Source organism: Sciurus vulgaris (assembly GCF_902686455.1).
Source record: "Sciurus vulgaris genome assembly, chromosome: 1".
Lineage (NCBI taxonomy): Eukaryota > Metazoa > Chordata > Mammalia > Rodentia > Sciuridae > Sciurus > Sciurus vulgaris.
In genome coordinates this window covers 101,289,733-101,305,855 of record NC_136461.1, presented here as the reverse complement: position 1 = coordinate 101,305,855, position 16,123 = coordinate 101,289,733, and the positions used below count along the sequence as shown (strand labels likewise).

General features: G+C 33.8%; 1 protein-coding gene and 1 long non-coding RNA gene across 5 annotated transcripts in view; both read right to left on the bottom strand.

The window, feature by feature from the left end:
- The window catches only part of CTTNBP2NL (CTTNBP2 N-terminal like), a 53,906-nt gene that overhangs the window by 26,653 nt on the left and 11,130 nt on the right, over positions 1 to 16,123 (bottom strand). For 3 of the 4 annotated variants that reach the window (XM_079135503.1, XM_079135505.1, XM_079135504.1), the window contains exons 2-3: positions 15,007 to 15,131; positions 11,719 to 11,826 (exon numbers count right to left, since the gene is read on the bottom strand). In XM_079135503.1, coding sequence (XP_078991629.1) covers positions 11,719 to 11,817 — 99 coding nt within the window. In that variant the 5' untranslated portion in view covers positions 11,818 to 11,826; positions 15,007 to 15,131. Of the gene's footprint in view, positions 1 to 11,718; positions 11,872 to 15,006; positions 15,132 to 16,123 lie in introns of all 4 variants that reach the window. The other variant, XM_079135506.1, reaches the window with a different exon arrangement.
- Positions 6,845 to 8,245, bottom strand: LOC306658840. Its single transcript, XR_013763166.1, has 2 exons — positions 7,588 to 8,245; positions 6,845 to 7,473 (listed from the first exon to the last, which is right to left on the bottom strand). It is a non-coding gene; the product is annotated as an uncharacterized lncRNA (long non-coding RNA).

Sequence of the window (16,123 nt, the reverse complement as noted above, 5' to 3'; positions counted from 1 at the left end):
TCTCTGAATAATGCTGCAATTAATAGTGTCTTATTCACAGGCTTAAGAACATATGTGATATAAATTTCTAGAAGTGGAATTACTTCTAGATATATGTTTAATTTGACAGATATTACCAAATTTTCCTCATTGAATTGACAACTACGTACTAGTGCCAGTTTCTCCTCCCCTTTACCAGTAAGGTTTGTAAAGGAACATACATTTTATCTCTTGTAGTCAGATCCTACGGTTGATTTATCTGAACACAGTTTATCTTAAAAAATATTATTTGGAATTGAAATATGTAAGTTCTAGTACTAGCATGGAAAATGGGTATTAAGACATCTACTTCTTAAGAGAATTTAAAAAGAAGGTATCACTATGAGTCACTGTGTACAGTGTACAGAGCTATTATACAAAATGCTAGCTCCTCTTAAGGAATAAACTTTTAGGAGCACTTATATAACTTCATAGCTAAGCAAAATTCTTTTGGAATTTTATAAGAAACGCATTTAAATAAATCTTGTTTCTAATCTCAGGATTTGGCAAAATGAAACAAGATGAAACCTAGCCACTATACAGCAAATTAGGAAATTAATGTGTTTTAGACCAGTGTTTTTCAAACTATGGATCATAACCCTTTAGTGAATCATGAAACTATAGTTAGTGGGGTCAAAATTAGCATTTAAAGAAAAGTAAAGTACAACATTATTCTATAATGCAGTACCATGTAAATATTACAGTATAGTAAAATATAAAGATCATAAATTTTTAGTGAAATTTTAGTTTTATCTATATATGTCCTGGATTGTGGCAAAAAGTAAAATGTTTTGTTTTATTTTTTGCATTGGGGATCAAACCTAGGACTTTGTGAAAGAGGAGCAAAATGCTTTGCTGCTGAGCTATATCCCAACCTAGTAAAATAAAATGTATTTCATAAATGTCTGAAAGATACCCCCTCTGACTCTAGGATAAAATGGTGTATTTATTAAAGCATTTTTCTTTAAGTTCTGTGATCTTTTTATTGGATAGTTTGGGAATTTAGACTGGTTTTTCTGACACAGACAACTGAAAGGAAGGTTGAAAAGGAGTATTAACAGTATTAGGAATAATAAAAAAAAAGTAAAAACTGAACCGTAGTTCTGATTAGCTCTAACATATTTTCCTACAAAGTAAATAATATATAGCTGAAATATCTTGTTAAAAAGATATATATGTATATGTATATATAGTTTTTATAATTGAGATTCAACAATATTTATTTCTGTGACTAGGGACACGACTTTTAATGACATAATGGTGGGGATACTGGGAGTATTGCAATTAGGAAAATAATTTAGTTACTGAACTATACTCAGCAAAATTTTAAAAATTACAGAATTCTAGTTTCTAAAAATCAGAAAAAAGCTAGAAAAGTTCTACTTGATCTCAGAGAAGGTCAAGAAGAAAAGATGATAAAGCTCTCTTTTATATAATAGTTTAGACACACAGGAATGACATAAAAATCAATAATGCTCAACAGATACAGAAAACGCATATAACAAAGTCCAAAATCCATTCCTGAAAAATCTAAGCATATCAGAGATAGAAGGAAATTTCCTCAACCTCTTAAAATGTATTTGGGGGAAAACCTATAGTTAACATTATACTTTATGATAAAAGACTGAATGTTTTTCCCCTGAGATCAGTAACAGGACAAAGATACCTCCCATTGCTTTTATTTTACGACGTACTGGAGGTTCTAGCCAATATAATAAGACCATATAAACAAACAAAAGGCATCTGGGATTAGAAAGAAATAAGTAAAACTGTCCTTATTTACAGATATGACTGCAGAAAATCCAGTGGAATTATTTAGAAACTACAGAACTAAAAGGCAAGTTTGAAAAGGTTTCAGGATATAAGATCAATATACAAAACTCAATTCTACTTGCATACTATTAATAATCAGAAATTTAACAATTTTAAAACAATATCATTTGTAATATAATAAAAAGAAATACTTAGGGATTCATTTAATAAAAAATAAAGATATGAAAACTATTAATTAAAAACTACCAAGCGCTTCTAAGAAAAAAAAAAAAAAACTAAATAAATGGTGATTTATGCCACATTTATGGAATGGGAAACACAGTATGATTTTAAGCTTTACTATAAGGTCATGGTAAACAACACAGTATGGTAATGGCATCAAGGTAGACAGATAAATAGAACAAGAGAGTTCAGAGATAAACCTACAAATACACAAGTAAGTGTGACAAAAGTGCAAAGGCCATTCTACAGTGTGAGAATAGTCTTTTCAAAAAATGGTGCTAGAAAAACTGGATATTCATATACATATACAAAAGGGTAAAAAATTCATTTCAATTTTTTTGAATCATATTATTACAAAATTAACTGAAGTTATATCATAGACCTTAATGTAAAACTTAAAACTATAAGGGGTATAGGAAAAAGAAAATAGGAGAAAACTTTTCTGATCTTGATTTAGGCAGATTATATTAAATTATAACCCTAAAAATAAAATCCACAAATGAAAAATAAAAAAAAAAAATTTAGCTGGGAGTGGTGGCACACACCTGGAGTCCCACTACTGGAGCAGCTGAAGTGGAATAATCACTGATGCGCACAAGTTCAAGACCAATCTAGGCAATATAGTGAGACCCCCCCCCCATGTTAAAAAAAATTAAAGGGGCTGGGGAGATAGCTCAGTCAGTAGAGTGCTTGCCTTGTATGCACAAGGCCCTGGGTTCGATCCCCAGCACCCAAAAAAATTCTGCTCTTCAAGATAGTTCTGGCTGGGCATGGTGGCACATACCTACAATCCCTGCTACTTACTATCTACCTGCATACACACACACACACACACACACACACACACACAGAGCTAGATTTTTGTTTAAATTTATTAATTCTTTTAATTGAAAAAAATTATATACTTTTAAACATAATGTTTTTGAAAAATATATTTGTTGTGGAATGGTTTTTGTGTAGAGAATCTATTCACTTTGGTAATTTTCAAATATAAAGTATAGTGTGGTGGTACATGCCTATAATACCAGCTACTCAGAAGGATGAGGCAGGAAGATAGTAAATTCAAGGCCAGCTTTGACAACTTAGAGACCCTGTCTAAAACTAAAAAATAAAAAGGGTAGGAGGCATAGTTCCTTCCTCCTAGTGGTAAAGCGCCCTATGTTCAATCCCCAGTACCCAAAGGGGGGAAAAAAGTATACATTATTATTAACTGTTATGGTCAATATCTGAGGTATAAAAAATATATAGTTGAGAGAATGTAATAGGCTGGGAGAAAGTATTTCCAAGGTATGTATCTGATAAAGGACTTGCATACAGATATATAAGGAACTCTCAAAACTAATGAGAAAGCAATTCAGTTTTTAAAAATATGGGCAAAAGATTTGAACAAATACTTTACTAAAAACAAACCAAAACACAAATGACAAACACATGAAAAGATAATATTATTAGTCAACAGGGAAATGGAAATTAAAATAGAATATTACACATCTAAATGGCTAAAATTAAAAAGGTTGGTCATGCTAAGTGTTGGTAAGGATGTGGAGTAACTGAAACTCTTACACATGCTATGAAATATAAGATGGTAAAATCACTTTGGAAAGTGCTTCCACAGTTTCTTAAAAAGTTAAACATACATCTATTCTATAGTACAGTCATTCCATTCATAGGTATTTATCCAAAAGAAGTAAAAGCAAATATCCACACAAAGCATTGTATATGAATGTTCATAGCACCTTTATTTGTAATAGCATAGAACTAGAAACAACACAAATGTTCAATGAACAGATAAACTGTGACACACACACGCACACACACACACACACACACACACAGACACACATACCGAAAATGCGACGCTATTCAGTAATTAAAAGAAATGAACTATCAATACACACAACAACATGGGTGAATCTCAAAATAATTATGTGGTACTAAAAAAGACCTTCCCCTAAAAAGTGCATTTTGTGTGATTCCACTTAATAAAATCTCAGCCGGGTGTGGTGGGACATGACTGTAATCCCAGTGGTTTGGGAGGCTGAGGCAGGAGGATTGCAAGTTCAAGGCTAGCCTCAGCAATTTAGGGAGGCCATAAGCAGTTTAGCAAGACAGTCTCAAAAAATAAAAAATACAAAGGGCTGGGGATATTGTTCAGTGGTTAAGTACCTCTGGATTTAATCCCCAATACCTGCCCCCCCCGCCCCCCCGGAAAAAAAAATCCAGAAAATGTAAACCAGTATCTAGTGGCAGAGAACAGTGATTTGGAAGCAGGGGTGGGAAAAAATGAGGAAGGGTAGGCAGGAGGGGTTACAGAGGAGCACAAGGAAAATTTGTGGGGTGATGGATATGTGTTACTTTGATTGTGGTAATGTTTTCAGGGAATATATACATCAAAACATTGATTTATATACATCAAACAAATGCAGTTTATTGTATGTCATACCTCAATAAAGTTGTTTAAAAAACAAAATATAATAAGGTGCTAAATCAAACAATAGAGGAATAAACCCAAAAATTATTTGAAAAAAAAAATCAGTTCTGCTAAAAAGGTTTCTACATTACCCCTGTACTTCCTGTGTTCATTATGAAAAAGGGGACTATAACATAACATCTGTTCCATGCCCCAGAGTACACCCTTAATGCTTGATGGTTGTCTCAGAATATACGCTTTTGGTTGTTGGGATGGGGGTGGATCAATCTGAAATCATTAAGTCTACAAAGAAAAACAAGTTTAAGTACAAACACCGCTAATAACAAAGATTTAATTGAGAAGTAAAAACTCTCCCTTATGAAGCATAGCATACTATCAGTATTTCTTGCTTTACTGAATATACCTTTGTTTCTAAAGGGATGGACTTTGAAAACTTATGTTCTAATAATAACAGTAAATAAGTGCTGAGCACCTGATTTAGTATTTGCTCTCATTTAATTCTCAGAGTACCCATACCATTTTACATATAACACTCAGGGGATAAAATAACTTTGGCAGAACTCAAACTTAGTTCTGACTTGAGAGTGTATGTTTTAATAGCTACATATAATTAAATATTCTGGTTGATGGTTTGCTTGTACAGTATTGTATCAAAAACTAGGTTTCATGTGTGGACCCTGAGTAGTAACAAAAAATTATCAACCAATCTAACGTTAAAATATAACCACAAATATTTGGTCACTGTTTCATAATAAAGGTTATGAATGGGAATCTAAAAACTTCATCATTCAATATTTACTTATTAAATTTAAAGTTCTGTTTGTTTCCTAATTTCAGCTTTTAACTAGGTAGAAACTGGGATTTCTATTAGTTAAAGCTTATGTTTATGTGATCTTTATAAAAGATTTAAACTCCATTCCAATCCTAAAAACTCTTCCTAAAAGCCATCTATTAAAATGGAATAATTTTTTTATTGTAAACAAATGGGATACATGTTGTTTCTCTATTTGTACATGGAGTAAAGGCATACCATTTGTGTAATCATAAATTTACATTAGGGTAATGTTGTTTGATTATTCTGTTATTTTTTTCCTTCCCCCCCCACCCCTCTTTTCCCTCTATACAGTCCTTCCTCCATTCTTGCCCCCTTCCCTAACCCTAACCCTAACCCTAACACTAACCCCTCCCACCACCCATTATGTGTCATCATCTGCCTATCAGCAAGATCATTCGTCCTTTGGTTTTTTGAGATTGACTTATCTCACTTAGCATGATATTCTCCAATTTCATCCATTTGCCTGCAAATGCCATAATTTTATCATTCTTTATGGCTGAGTAATATTCCATTGTGTGTGTGTATATATATATATATACACACCACAGTTTCTTTATCCATTCATCAATTGAAGGGCATCTAGGTTGGTTCCACAGTCTGGCTATTGTGAATTGAGCAACTACGAACACTGATGTGGCTGTATCTCTGCAATATGCTGATTTTAAGTCCTTTGGGTATAGGCCAAGGAGTAGGATAGCTGGGTCAAATGGTGGTTCCATTCCAAGCTTTCTGAGGAATCTCCATACTGCTTTTAAAATGGAATAATTTTTGATCAAAGAACCTATTTTATATTTTATTTAGAGACAGGGTCTCCCTGAGTTTCTTAGTGACTCACTTTTTGCTGAGGCTGGCTTTGAACTTGTGATCCTCCTGCCTCAGCCTCCTGAGCCACTGGGATTACAGGTGTATGCCACTGTGCCCAGCTAATATGTGATTTTTTAAAAGGGCTGTTATGGTTTGGATGTGAGGTGTTCCCCCAAAACTTTGTGTGTGAGACAATGCAAGAAGGTTTGGAGGAGAAATGATTTGGTGATAGTCTTAACCTAATCAGTAAATTAATCCCCATCAGGGATTAATTGAGTGGTGACTGGAGGTAGGTGAGGTGTGGTTAGAGGAAGTGGTTCACTGGGGGCATGGCTTTGGGGTGTGTGTATATATGTGTGTGTGTGTGTGTATATATATATATATATATATATATATATATATATCTTTCTTTTTTTTTTTTTTTGTGGTGTTGGGGATTGAACCCAGGGCCTTTTTCATGCTAGGAAAGCACTCTACCAACTGAGCTATATCCCCAGCCCCCTATTTTTTGTATCTGGAGATTGGAGTCTCTCTGCTTCCTGATCACCATGTGAGCTTCTTCCCTCTGCCATACTCTTCCACCACGATGTTCAGCCTCACCTTAAACCCCAAGAAATGGAGCTGGCCTTCTACAGACTAAGACCTCTGAAACTGTGAGCCCTCAAATCAAGTTTTCCTTCTTCAAAAATTGTTCTGGTTGGGTCATTTAGTCCCAGCAGCAAAAAAGATGACTAAAACAAATGCAAACATTTTTTAAAAAAAAAAAATACTTTTTTAGTTGGCAATGGACCTTTATTTTATTTATTTATATACTAAGAATTGAACCTAGTACCTCGGGTGTGCTAGGCAAGGACTTTGCCACTGAACCACAACCCCAGACCTGCAGTCTTGACAGGCTTATTAGTATATGCAATGTATGATGACTGTTAAATTCGATTTTACCTTCCTCATTTCAGACCAGCCTTTATAATAACCTACTTACATAACAGGTACAAGGCTATGTATTTTTCTTTTTTTTTTTTTTTTTTTCCCATTTTGAGATACTAGAGATTGAACCCAGAGGTGCTCCACCACCAAGAAATCCATTTTATTTTTTATTTTGTGACAGTCTTGTTAAATTGTCCAGGATGGCTTAGAACTTGAGATCTTACTGCTTCTGGCTACTGAGTCACTGGGATTACAGATATGCCCGGCTTTTATTTGCAATATTTTTGAGCTACACCACCTTCTATGATAACCTTTACTTTGTTCTATATGTTTGGTACAGTTGTAATGTCCTTATCATTGTTTCAAGAATATTTTCAGCAAAATTAAATTACAAATTGTCTCAACACAGATGTATATGTAGAATTAGACTTTTAATTTTTTTTTTTTTTTTTTTTTTGCGGTACTGGGGATCGAACTCAGGGCCTTGTGCTTGCAAGGCAAGCACTCTACCAGCTGAGCTATCTCCCCAGCCCTAGACTTTTAATTTTTAATCCTTGTTTGTTTAAAAAAAAACAACTCCTAATAGGTAAACTTATAGAGTGACATATTACATAGTCTCATACTCCAGATATATTTCTAATTTTGTCATGTCTACATTTTGCCTGTAAATCTTCTTGCTCGGGGAATTTTGCAATGGACTTTGGATAAAACCCACAGAGTTTGGTTGTAAGTTTTAAAAGAGTTATGTCTGTTTTATTATAGAAGCATCAGTGGAAAGGAATTCAAGCCTTCTTAAGTTAATTCTACATGAAAGTTGTAATACCTTACCATTTATCATATGTATAAGTGTTTTAAAGAATGCTTTAAAATACCCTATGTACATATATGAAAAAAAATAAAAATAAATAAAAAAGAAAAAAAAAGAATGCTTTAAAATAAAATGGTACTTATAAACACAGGGTAGATTCTATTGGGTCACAGCTAGGTGTACCTTTGCATCAGATCTAAGACATGCAGAATTAATATACAATATACCCAATGTGGATGATTTAAAAATAAAGTATTTGACCTAACTTTTACTAGTAGTCATATCTATTTTCTAGATCTATTTTTTTTTTTTTTTTTTATTTTTTTAGTACTGGGAAATGAACTCAGGGGAGCTTAACCACAAAGTCACATCCCCCAGCCCTTTGTGTGTTTTTTTTTAAATTTTTTATTTATTTTTTAATTTTGAGACGGGGGTCTCACTAAGTTGCTCAGGGCCTCGCTAAGTTTCTGAGGCTGGCTTTGAATTTACAATCCTCCTGCCTCAGCTTCCCAAATCGCTGGGATTATAGACATGTACCACCATGCCTGGCTTATTTTCCAGATTTTAAAAATGGCTAATAAGGTTCCCTAGTCATCCTCTGGAGCAGTCAAACCAGTCTGGGAACACATTTCCTAGATTTGCTAGGAATTAATGAACTGAGGCTTTCTTGCTGAACTGTTGTAGTTCACAACTTCTCTGAGTTCATGAGCAATGTAATTTGCTCTCATTGTAGAGGGGATTCCTATAGTGTTCTCACTTATGAAAATAAAGTGGCTAATGGAAGACTTTAGTGTTTTTCTCTGACATGACTGATACCTTCTAAAACAGAAAATCACTTTACATAAAGTTCAACAGGGTCTGAATATAGTATAAGTGGATCTCTGTAACAACTAAACTTCAAATACAGGAGAGTCTGAATATTACATTATTTTCTATTGGTTCTAAGCCAAATATGTCCTGGCTGCAACAGAAAGTGAGGAGGTTTTGAGGAAGAAAAAAAGGATATAACTTGGGGATTCTAGAAGGATGTAACTGTAATCTGGTTCTTTACAGAACATACTGGAAAATGAATATAGCTCTTTTACAATCCTAACTTTATAGGTAGGATCCACTTACAAATTACGGGAACTTTATAATGTATTCCTCAAGAAACCTAACCTTTGCCAGTGTGACCTACTATTCATTGAGAATCAACAGTTAGCTATATCGTTTCGTTCAGAGATACAAAGCAGAATAGATTTTATGTCCTGAAAGAGCTTTTTTTTCCCCCCCTTACTGAAAACAAAACAGAAAGGAAAAACCTCTCTAAGCTATTTGGCATAAAGACCAAAACCTTTGCAACACACTAAACATGAATTAAGAACTAATGTTAAATAGAAGAAAATTAGTAAGACACCAATAGTAAAAAAAAAAAAAAAAAAAGTCCAGTAGGTATCTATTATTAAGCAAAAGCTATGAGGCAGTAAAATCTTGAAAAATTCCAGCACCAAACCAAATAATAATAATAATAATAATGGTAATAATAATAAAACAATGCCACAAATAAAGTTAGACTTCATTTTAACTTAAGGAATGTGGTATGGCAGTTATTTTCTCAAAGGACAGAGGCTACTTTAACCCCAGCTGCTGACAATTTTATCTAACAACATATTGTTTGAAGATATGTCCTTTCTGGTAAAGTTGTTCATTTCACCTTAACTGCATAGAGGTTAAACCTCACAATAACTATCACTTACAGGCCATATGCAGATTAAATATAACACTTGTGCCTGATTTGAAATGGTATGGTATCTTATGTCAAAATGTTTCCTTAATTATAGTTCTTGCTTCTGTGGCTGCTCTTCAAACTTGTCAGAGGCTGCCTATAGTAACTAAAATTAGATTCATGAAGAAAAAACATATTTTAGGAAAACATGTGCAACAAGCACCTAAGCATCTGTTAATGTTAAAACCTGAAGGCAGTATTTTGCAGAGCACATAAGAACTGTTTAAAAATTAGGAATTCACAACATTCACTTTGAATTATCATGGAAATCTTTAAAAGCAACAGATTCAGATGGCATAATCATTTTATCTGTTTAACAAATATTTGCTTAGTGGCAGACATGTGCTTATTACCACATGCAAAGTCCTAGGTTAAATGCCCAGCACCAAAAATAACAAAAACAAAATAATATTTATTGAGTACCTATATGTCGGGTACAATGCTCAGTACTAGGGATATATGTTTAGTAAAAAGGACATACAAAACATTATAGGTCTGAACAGTTTCTAAGGCTGAAAAACAGAGTGGTTATATTGGTCAAACTATAAAAGTGAAAATAAGGTCATCCTCTAATTTTCCCATTTAAGGGTCCTTCTCCCATCCCTCTCCCCTGCCCATTTTAAGGGGATTAAGGCAGATGAGAATGGGAGAAAGAAGTAGAAATAAAGGATATTAGAGGTAAGGATTAGGAAGAACTCAAACTGTCCTTAATCCCTTTTTCTTCTCTCTTCCTTGATCAAATAAATATAGGATAAGAAATAGGAAGGTGTCTGGTTTAAGCAGGTTGGGACTACTGGTAATTCTAAGATTAGGTTATGAGATATGACATACAGTTTTCAGGAAAGAAAGAAATCACCAAGAGTGACAAAAAGGAAGGATGTGAATATGGATGTGAGGAAGAGTCACCAACCGGAGTGAACATTTATATATTTAAACATGTTGGCAGGGAAGTCATTAAAAAAGTAGAAACTATTTAGGACATACTAGAGACATCTATTCAAATGACTGGCAACCACTGATTGCTCCATGTCATGTACCCCGATAACCTGCGGTATATGACATACACTGAGAGAATATAAATAAATGGAAAAGAAAGAATACTACACTATTGATTATTTGCACTATCATGCAAATTATAAAGTGTTATATACAAATACTAATTATTAATCATTTATGCTTTTTACTTATTAGTTTCTGGTGGTATAGGGAATTGATCCCAGGGTCTCACATATGCTAGGCAATCTCTACCACTGAACTCCATCATAAATATTATATAATTTAAAGATGTACATCAATACAACCTCTTATATGAAAATCCTTAGATATTTAATAAATTGCATTTTGTAGGGACTAATGTTTCTTTAGCATGCTCAAGTCTCACTTTTGGTCATTTCCCCTAGCCTTTGGGAATATCTTCTGTCTACTACTCATACAGATATACCCTAAAGGTCTTCTTCTAATGTCCAAATATGCTCGCAAGACTGAACAGAAAAAATCCTTAAAAGTTTAAAGAACTCATGACATTTCAAAGGGATTATGCCCCTTGTATTTTTTAAACAGACTTTACAGAGAGTTTCCACATACTGCTTGTCCTCACTAATGTACAACTTCCCTGGTCCCTTGCATTTTAACAGACACCAAACACTTGAAAATAAGAATTATTGGGCTAGGGATGTAGCTCAATGATAAAGTACTTGCTAGCACGTGCAAGGTCCAGGGTTCAATCCTCAATACCACAAAGAAAAAGAAAAAACTTAGAAGTCTTAATCTGGAACCCAGGAAAGCCATAGATGTCTGCATTTGATAGCTCAAATATTATATCCTGAAATTTGGTATATGGATATATATACTCTTCAGGAAGCAGGTTTCATCAAATTCTCAAAGGGTTTAAGCATTCAAAAACAGCTAAGGTGCACTAAACTAAAAGAATGAAGTTCAAAGTCTAGAAACCACGTAGACATTAAAGGAATTTTTTGAGGGTAAAAAGACTTCCACAAATGTGCAACCTATAGCAAGTATCAATATGTCCCCCCTTCAACTTTACTGAGGATGATAGCAATATCCTAGTTATATAAATTCCAACCAATGAAATGACTTTCAAAACATGATGACCTCTCTTTTTTCTTTTAACATACCTTTAATGCTTCTATAACAAGGTCCCTTGCTTCCAGCTCTCCTTCAAGAATACTGAATAGCGTCAAGAGTTCAGGCTTGCTGAGTTTTTCCAGATTCATTCTGAAAGCCTAAAACAACAACAGCGATCAGCCAATCTCCACAAGATGGTTAACCTGATACAATTCAAGGAAAAAAAAAAAAAAGTGAGATGGAGAAGAAAGGAGCAACAATTATAGTGCAAAATGCTTTGAGAAAAGAAATGGTCACAATTAAATAGAAACATAAGAGCTTTCTGATTATAATGACAAATCGAGAAAAGAAAATTAAACTCATTTCAAATAACTGGATTTCCTTATAAAGATCAATTTTTCATCATCTTTCCTCCAGGTACATTTACATCCTAAGTCTCAGAAAGAATTAGTAACTGATTTTTGCTCATGCCTGTAATCTCAGCTACTACTAAGAAGGCTGAGGCAGGAGGATCTCAAATTTGAGGCCAGCCTGAATAGCTTGTTGAGACCCTGTCTCAAAATAAAAAGGGCTGGGGATGTAGCTCAGTTGGAGAGGTCACTTGGTGCAATATCCAGTATACCCCACCTGCGCCACACACACACACACACACACACACACACACACACACACACACACACACACACACACACACACAGATATGGGGATGAAGCTCAGTGGTAGAGTGCTGTGTACTATGTGTGAGTCCCTGGGTTGGACTCAGAAAAGATCCCCCAGTATTAGGTTAATAATCAAATTCCAAAACTATAAAAAAAATATTCTGGCATCTGTCAATTGGCTGAAATGAAAATTGAGTAAAGATAACATTTGATGAAAGCATGGGAATAACTTTTAAATTGTCTACATTCACAGAACAACTATTACAATGTTTACATTTCATGTGGTAAAACACACAAATGTTATCAGATGCAAATATATTTTTAAATGACTTATTAAAATATATTAAACATCTTATTGGCTAGACTACTACAAACTTTGACTTACTAAGTTCACATTTTCACAAGAATTTGCATCTTTTGAAATATGTTAAATGACAAATCTTATGGCAAAATTTCAGTCCTTTTTCACAATATCGATTTCTCATTCAGCACTCGTGGACAAAAATTAGTCTGCTACACAATCTTTTTTTTTGGCTACACAATCTTTGAAGGGTCTTCTGATCAGTGTATATGGTAAGATAAGTTACATAACTTCCAAAGTAGAGCAAATAATATTTCCCCTCTTCTACTTTTTGCTTCCAGATTGTCACTCTCATGTTTTCTTTAAAGATTATCACATCACTAGTTCACTAACACTCCAGTAATTCTTCACTTTTATTAAGTTTGAAGGGGTACACAAGAGTCATTAACTCCATCAAGGCTAGTACTCGAAAGTGAAGGAAAACATGGGCAAAATGTGTACTTTAATGTGTTATTAGACTGTGTTCCAGAACATGTTGTATAAATCTTTTACCACATAGTAAGTAAATTATCCATCAGAGTTAGGCTCTGATGCTAACTTTCCAACAGGTGAATTTTAGCAACTAGTGATCCTCACTTTAGTATTAGAGATATGTCTTATAACAGTTATTGTGCAACTAAAAAAAAAAGAAAATCCTAAACAACAACAAAAAAACCCCAACAAACCTTATAATAAAGCTACATTTAATATGAGATGATATGCTGGAAAGACTACGAGGCTCTGCAGTCAGGTCTGCATCTTGCTAGCTATATGACTTAGCAATTTCCCTTTTGCCACCATAATTAGGGAAGAGGGGGCTTTGAAATTTTTTTTTTTTTACTTGAAGATACTCAGTTCTATTTCAAGGACTAGCTTTTGAGTCTCAATTTTCTCATCTGCTGAAAAGGGTGAGGATGACATTTAATTCGTAAGATTGCTGTGAAGACTGAGTTAATAAATGTAACATAACTTACTGAGTTCCTGATACGACCTACATAATAGTTTACCCTATCATCTAATGTTCTTCCTCCCTGCCTGTCCCTATTATATTAAGCAAAATAATGGGCACATGGTAAAGGTACTGCATAATACCAACTGCACAGAATAAAACAAATGGCTATATAAGCACCAATGTAGGAAGGTAGAAATAGAGTTAAATATGATAGACTTCACACATAATTTCTGCCTTTCCTTCAATATCCTTATACTTCTTGAACATTCTTTTTCTAAATTTATTTTTATTGTACACAAATGGGATACATACTGTTTCTCTTCTGTACATGAAGTAAAGGCATACCATTTGTGTAGTCATACTTTTACATAGGATAATAGTGTTTGATTCATTCCGTTATTTTTTTCCCTTCCCCCCAACATTCTTATTTAGAGATTCAAAACTGCGACTTAGAGAAATAGTATAATATAAGTAAAACATAATGGACTGAAAGTGAAGAGTACAGAATTTTAGTCTTAGCTTTGCAACTGTTCAGCTAGCTATATGAACTTGAGGGAAAAAAATTATCTAGTTGCTCTGGCCCCGAGTTTCTAATAGGTCAAATAAACTAGATAATCCTGGTTCCATTCTAAGCTTACAGAGTACAATTAAATAAGAATAACTAAATTAGACTGCATGTAAATCAAAGCCTTTGATCTGTTATGATATATAGACATCCTCATAAAAGAATAAAATCAATAAAATCTCAGAATCACTTTAATTTAAAGTAGTCCAGTCTAGGCAAGAAAAAAAGTCTACTCTTTGTTAACCACATAAAGAACAATACTCATACTTGCTACCTCAATGCCTAAATCATTCCTGCATACAAATTTTTTTGTTGTTGTTTTGAGGTGCTAGGAATTAAACCCAGGAGCATTCTACCTCTCAGTCACATCCCCAAACACTTTTTTTTTTTTTTCAGTTATATTTTGAAATAAGGTCTCACTGAGTTGCCCAGGCAGGCCTTGACCTTGTGATCCTCTTGCCTCCCCAAAAGCTGGGATTATATGCATGCACTACCACAACCAGCTCACACATTTTAACATCTGGAATATTTTACTAATACATACCAACTCATTTAGCTTAGTGTTTAAACAAAGTGAATACAATATCGAATACTATACAGGAGGTAAAAAAGGGCCACAGTTGTGTAACTCAAGAATAAACATATTCCCGTAACCTTTATGAATTTTAAAATTTAGCAATTTGCTATTCTGTACATTTGAAACTAACCTCAACATACAAAACATTATAACAATTTTTGTGTGAAATATAAAGAAAGTAAAACTGAATTATGTTTTATGATGGCAATGATCTTCCCGTGGACAGAGATGGGGGTGATACTGACCTGAAATTGATAGAGTTGTACTTTAGTCCTCAAGTATAAACTCTTTTGGTTTTCCTCAGTTAAAACTTGTGAAAAATGACAAATATATTTAGAATGCCATCAGCATGGTGGAAAAGTGTCCAATGCTGCAAAACAATAAGAAATTTATTGTCCATGTGACCATACTATAAACAATTTGTAAATCCCATTACATCAAGTGTCATTATAGGCTGGACAGCTGTAGGTTGATACTGACAAAGAAGAAAACAGTCAATTATTCAAGTTGAAACTTAATAATATTAAAAAAACATCAGGAATCTAACTTCCCTTTTGTAACTGTAATTAGGAAAGGTAGGAGCTTCTGAATTTTTTTTTTTTTACTGTAAGATGTCCAGTGCCATTTCAATTACAAACTTCTGAATGTCACTGATTTTCTGTCCTTGAACTGAAAAAAGTCTATTTGCTTGAATCACCATGACTTATGAATTATATATGCAGAAAAATGTAATTACAACTAAAATGTCTAATCTGTCAAATTCAGTGAGGAAAATTCTCATTTCCTATAAACAACCTGTGACCATCTCCTTTGTTTATAAGGCTGATTATATATCTCTAGCTTTTACTTTTCCCATTTATGTCCAAATATTAAGTGTTGAATTATATGCAATTTTAGTTATATTTTCCTAGCTGTAAAAGTGTGTGCTTAGCATGTACAAGGCCCTAGGTACAATCCCTAGCACCAAAAAAAGAAATTAAAATTTAAAAAGCAGACTTTAAATTTACTTAATAAACTATAATTTTGTTTAGGGTTTTAAGGCACCAAGTTTGAAAGCCTTTTTGAACTGCTGAAATCTAAGAGTCACATAGGTAGTGTCCAAGGAAAACTGCAACAGTAAATTTTTTGGTTGTTTTATTTAACCAAGAATAGTCATTAAATTAATTACGAGCCAGGTGTGGTGGCACATACCTGTAATCCCATCAACACAAGCTCAAGACCAGCCTCAGCAACTTATTGAGACCTCCTCTCAAAAAAAATAAAGTGGTAAAGAGCTGTTGGGTTCAATCCCCGGTGTCAAAAACAAACAAAAAAACTAATTATGAATCTCTCAATTTAGGAGAAAATAGTGTGGGTTTGTTT